Source organism: Malaya genurostris, chromosome 1 (assembly GCF_030247185.1).
Source record: "Malaya genurostris strain Urasoe2022 chromosome 1, Malgen_1.1, whole genome shotgun sequence".
Classification (NCBI taxonomy): domain Eukaryota; kingdom Metazoa; phylum Arthropoda; class Insecta; order Diptera; family Culicidae; genus Malaya; species Malaya genurostris.
This window is the reverse complement of record NC_080570.1, coordinates 144246366-144251921: the sequence shown is the minus strand read 5'-3', so window position 1 is coordinate 144251921 and position 5556 is coordinate 144246366. Positions and strand designations below refer to the sequence as shown.

General features: G+C 41.3%; 1 protein-coding gene across 2 annotated transcripts; it reads right to left on the bottom strand.

Annotated features, from left to right (window-relative positions):
• Nucleotides 1-219: 219 nt before the first annotated feature.
• Nucleotides 220-2173, bottom strand: LOC131425404 (apolipoprotein D). Of its 2 annotated transcripts, XM_058587282.1 has the most exons (4): nt 2071-2173; nt 1137-1295; nt 774-1029; nt 221-706 (listed from the first exon to the last, which is right to left on the bottom strand). In XM_058587282.1, exons 2-4 carry the CDS (start codon nt 1272-1274, stop codon nt 435-437), a joined length of 666 nt encoding a protein of 221 aa, XP_058443265.1. In that variant the 5' UTR covers nt 1275-1295; nt 2071-2173; the 3' UTR covers nt 221-434. The 2 variants fall into 2 exon arrangements, with proteins under 2 accessions (XP_058443275.1, XP_058443265.1); XM_058587292.1 differs by lacking the exon at nt 2071-2173 and having other exon boundaries at nt 220-706; nt 1137-2027.
• Between the last annotated feature and the right edge of the window lie 3383 nt (nt 2174-5556).

Genomic DNA, 5556 nt, shown 5'->3' with positions numbered 1-5556 from the left:
GGCAGCGTATACCAGTTTCAAATTTGACAGTAGAACTGTTCGAATAAATAAAACTAAAACGGCTTGCTGGGGATACGTTTGTTTCAGTTTCAGTTATATCATAGACCACTCATATGAACCTTGCAGCTGCTGAATTTGCTCTTAATCAAGACATTCATTTCCTGAGTTTGTTTCGGAATTCCTATAGATTACCAATCAAATCGATTCCAGCTCAAGTGCACCAATCGATATCGGACAGTTTTATTGTAATTATTTGATGAATAGAGTGAGTAAAATCATTATTATTGTTTCAGTATCTTAGATGTAACTTATACTAGTACGAATATTGCAGCTTTAATATCTCGAAAATTGGTAAATAACAATTCATTCTATTGCTTTCGTTTACAGGTAAAAAGCATGCTGTGATAGTTTGTGATTGTCCATTCCGCATTATCCTAGAGTGACTCATACTTGAAGTATTTCGCTGGATCCTGATTACGTGCAGTGCAATCGGTCTGAGGAATCGTAAACATGTAATTCAAATCAATGTCGTATCGGGGCAGTTTCTCCCGCAGGAAGTTGATTACGTTCTGCGTGAGGGTCGGTTCTCGGGAAAGCATCAATGCCGAAAGATACTTTTGTGTTTTGGTTTTCTCAGCACAGTGCATGATCAGTCCCCACGATCGGTAGTCGGTGTCGATAATGTACGTATTGTAAACTTCCTCATCTGTTCAATGTGATAGCAAATGTTTGTTATTAAATATGGACAATTAGTGAAAAGAACGTGATTTTACAGGTCCATTCGGCATGAATCCAGTGAGCTGGTGTTGCGTAATTCGGAATAACCCAGGTTATGTTACCCTGCTGGAAGTTTCTCAGCGGATCGTCAGAGAAGAAGTAAGTAAAGTTCATGGTCACAAAACCGTCAGAGGTTGTAAACGAGCTTTGCATGCACGAGTACTCCGGCAAGGTTTCCGACGAGGCGAAGTATTGAATCACGTACCAGTATCCCATCATTGCCGTAAGATCGAAGTTGCGCATTGCTCGGACCTATTAAAATATGTTAATAATTCCAGTGCTGTTAGATCATTCAAGAAAACGAACTTTTAAAATCTGTCCGAAATATTCAAACTGCAGTATTCACCACTCGAACTTACCCTGGGACATTTCTCATTCCTGTTACGCCTACGGTTCCCTTGGGAATTGCACTGACCTGCGATCAAAATCAGCAAAAAGAGCAAACAGCGCAGGTCCAGTTTATTCGCTAGCCGGAACCGATTGGTTTTGATCATCATAGAACAGCACGGAAAGCAAGCCTTGGAATGAAAGAACAGGAGTAGAAATTTGCGATCGAAGAATTTGATTCAGCTGTGAAGGGAAGAAAGAAGAAGTGCGCGCCTCTGATCGTTATAATTATTTATAATGTGTCAAAACTTTCACCGCCAGGGAGAAACATGGTGGCGGTGCGGTCGCAGTGGAGCAGCGCGAAAGTCATTGGAGTCTGAGATGAATGCGATTTTAGGTATGTACGTTATCTCCGGCCGTTGTACTTTTTTTTTCTTTCGTTGGGTTCTCCCAATATCTCTCACTCTCCCGAGGGTGACGTTGGAGGACAGGGACACTTGACGGTCGGGGTGTAAGGTTTCTCTTTTTTCGGTTGGGCCCTCCTGGCGATTCGCGCACTGGTTTCGCGAGGTTCGCATTGTGTTACGGTTGCCAAAAGTGGTATTAGCAACGGCTCGAGCGCTTTCACAATCACCGAAAATTTTCTTAAACCGTGAGGATTTTTTTTTTCGCCCAATTTTACGTATCCACCACGATTCCGTCCCGGTTTTGGGCCCCTGAGGGGCTTGATTTGCCAGATAGATTCCACATGAGTGTGACACACCTCAAGCCACTGTCACGAACCACTAGCACTATAAAGCAGTTATCAAATTTGTACTCGATTTGTCGGATTTGCAATGGAGACTGCTCATAAATGGTTTATAATTTCGGAAGTAGATTTCTTTCTTACTTTGTTAGTAAATTCGTCACAATTGTGTTAGAAAAATAGACAATGAAAGTTTTAGACAATCAATTGAAAACACTCACCAAACAGACAAAATATAACAAATCTGACCAGAAGAAATAGCAATTTTTTACACAATACCGTGATCAATGACTTCTGCAATGCTACACAAACTCCGTTTCGATATCAACTGCGTTGTTCGTAGCACAATTTGAATGACGAGATGGGATTGAAATTTACGATAAGAAAATAGCATTCTCAACTGAACGCAAGGAAGCGTAGGCGAAGGAAAATGTGCATAGAAAAAAAGCCAGAAAGGCGCTACAAATTTCGCATTAGTTGAACAGAGACTGAAGGAAGGCAAAATACAATATTTGTTTTGTTTTAGACCTTCCGGATACATGCCGATGAACAGTCGACAGTCATAAAGAATAGCGCAGGCAGAAAAACAAATCGCTCTAGTCATGTAGCATGGATTGGATAGAGCCAGCAGTTAATAAATGTTGGGAACTTGACACTTGTTGATTTCAATGATTTACAATCGACCTGTACTTAAATGTAGGTTCAATATGTTAACGATCAGGATAGACATCCTTTTTTAGGATATATTGTTCATACAAGTCACGCCTGTCTGTTGTTCTTTTGGGTTCGAAAATGTTGGCGAATAAACGACGCACTCGTTTTGTTAATAAAACAAATTTGTTGTTAAATTTTCGTTTTTTTACAGTTATAGTTTATATTGAGAGAGTTTTCTCTTCACGAGAGCCCAATGAATCGCAACTCCGGCCATCTAGACAGATTCGCCTCTTTCTTCACAACATGGACTCCAATCGTTTAACCATTCCAAAACATCTTTGGCGTAGTGACAAAATGCCAATTCAGGCCAGAATAGCGAGGACGCGTAATGGCTGCGAAGGAATAAGTAAAAGTTGCTTCTTTAGATATTTCCTTGTTCATCGTTCCGGTAGTGATGAAGCTTTGGCTTGCTGCTGCATATTGCCTAAGAAAAACACAGTATTTTTTGGGGAAACTTGGACTTCTTCTTCATACAGAAATACTACTCTACACCGTTCCGTTGCATGGCAGTGGAAGCTGTCTGGTTAACAAATAAGTTTCATCGTCCATTATCCCACAGGAAGACATCGTCAAATATTCGTGATATAACTTGCGAGCCCGGATTTCAACCGTCACATTCTGTTTATAATTACGGTTCGGTACAAATTTCATCCATTGCCGGTGCTTAGAATTATGGACGAAAGTTGAAGACATTTTTATTTTTTTAGTCATAGTAGGCACCGAAAACTCTGGTATCTTCTGCTACATCTTTGCGTCCGTCTAGTGGTTCCTGAGATCCGTTTTTGTTCCGCTCCCAGACTTTCTGGCTGTTGCCAAATTTGTATCGAAAGATTTTAGAACGTTATGGACAGTGTATGCAGGGAAACCTAAGCTTTTTTACAAGTTTTCTTACTGACAGCCCTGAATTTTCATTGCGACCGCACACAACTACTTTTCGCACTGGCTCTTCTTTCGGCGCCATCTTCGATATAAAAGCTTGTAATATCCCGCATTATCAGATCCAAATGGATTCCGAATCGGCGAGAAATTTTCATTTGGAATTCCATGTGGAAATACAAATTTAAATCTTCATGTTTTTCGGATATATAAAACTAGTAAATAACCAGTTCTTCTTAGAATTCCAACTTAAACTGTTGAAATTCGCTGGAAATTAACAAAACGGCCTACCTTAGTCAGCATCATCCATTCCTCTAGCTGGAGTGTAGTGAAATGGCTTAATGTACGATTCAGACGATCCGGCTTCTTCCGTCACCGTCACCGGAACGTCAGCCTCCGTCAAAATCAGTCAAATGAGTTTTTCCTTTGCGCATCCACACGATCCAGCAGAGATCCGGAACGTCAACGTCCGTCAACGGCAAGCTCCGTCAACATTTCTCCGAAAGAATATTCGACGGACTGTGATTATCGCACACATGCACGATTCATATGATTACGGTATTGAGCTGACGTTTGTTATGTATGTATTCGGTGTCAAGATCCCACTCTTAAACGAAATATACCACATATAAGTAATTAGACTTATCAGTAGATTTTCAAAGTACGTTACGTTGTTGAGTGGAACTGATTGTTTTGTTTTTTCCTCTTTCTAGTTAATTATGAAAGTTATGTATTTTATTAAAAGGTTGGAAAACAACAGATCGATTGGCTTCAAAAGCTCCTAGATTTTGTATTAGTGGAATAAAATTGTGCGAAACTAAGTTCTTCTATTTCAACGTGTAAGAAAATGACATGACGGACATGGATTGGAAACCGGATCGTGTGAATCAGAATGACGGTGACGGACGTTGACATTCCGGTGACGGTGACGAAAGATGCCGAACCATCTGAATCCTAAATTTTACACTAACATATTCATAAAATGAGCGAATATTCAATGACATTTATAATGTCACTGTCAATCGGGTTGATCGAGCAGCCAACTCAGGCAAAAATTCTAGCACTGAACCGATCGAGCACTGAAAAATCATGCTGTCGAGTAAGAATTCATTACGCATTCCGTCATTTCGATAATGTGGGATATTGCACAAATTAATGTTTGAGCAGAAGTGTCATTACTTAGTAATGACACTTTTAATGATCGTGTAAGAGCCGCTATTGGGTCTGACATTTCTGACTTTGGTACATGCTAAACGCAAACTATTAAACAATATTGAATTAGTAACCTTTTCCGTCACAAGATGGTGTAACTGTGAACTGAATTGCTTGCAACGCAAACTTGGTTTTCCGATGGAATGGAATTTCGCTGAATGACTCATCCCTATGGAAAGAAAGACCAACCATACATAATTGATTTTATTTATCGGCATGACAAATTGATAGCTTTAATGAATATTAGATAATTTACGATATGCAAGAGGCAGCATATTTACACCATTACGTGGATTGAGAGAGAAGCTTTTTCAGTGTACATTCGAAAAGGCACTAGTAACAGTAATCACTATCTAATGACATACAACAACTGAAATAATGAAGACCTTGATCAACTACGGTCTCGAAAAAAAAACACGGACTGTGGATGGCACGACCGTTGAATGCGCAATACACCAACGTTTACGCCACCCGCTCTCGCAGCCGTCGGTCTGTGTGTGATGTTTCACATCACCAATCAAGACTCGAAGTCCTGTTTCCCGGTGCGTTAGTTAGTTGCGAAAGTGGCCCACGATCACTTAGCGGCGTTAAGTACCCTTGCACCTATGTATGTACAACGGCTGGGCACAGTGAGAGGTGAAAAGTTCCCGTTGCATCGCAAACCTCGGTCTGACTGTCCCCGCGAACGACGCCCCGACTGCAACAGGCCAAATAGTTAGCCACAGACTGACTGCAGCATGGCTCGGCTTGGCTCGGTGTGCAATTGATGAATGGCATTGCACTCTTGCCGCGCGCCGTTCAGCGCCGCACCGACGTCGGACATGTGTGTAGCGGCGGTATAAGCAAATCAACGCTCCCAGCCAGCCGCGCGTACTCCACGGTGTCCATCCGGCTCCTGTAAAAAA

Bases quoted from the DNA above. Each gene is read 5' to 3' on its own strand.
- LOC131425404 (XM_058587282.1), bottom strand. From the start codon at position 1,274: ATGATGATCAAAACCAATCGGTTCCGGCTAGCGAATAAACTGGACCTG. The intron at 1,030-1,136 runs GTAAGTTCGAGT...ATATTTTAATAG, and splicing joins GGAATGAGAAATGTCCCAGG to GTCCGAGCAATGCGCAACTT. The intron at 707-773 runs GTAAAATCACGT...CACATTGAACAG, and splicing joins GATTCATGCCGAATGGACCT to ATGAGGAAGTTTACAATACG.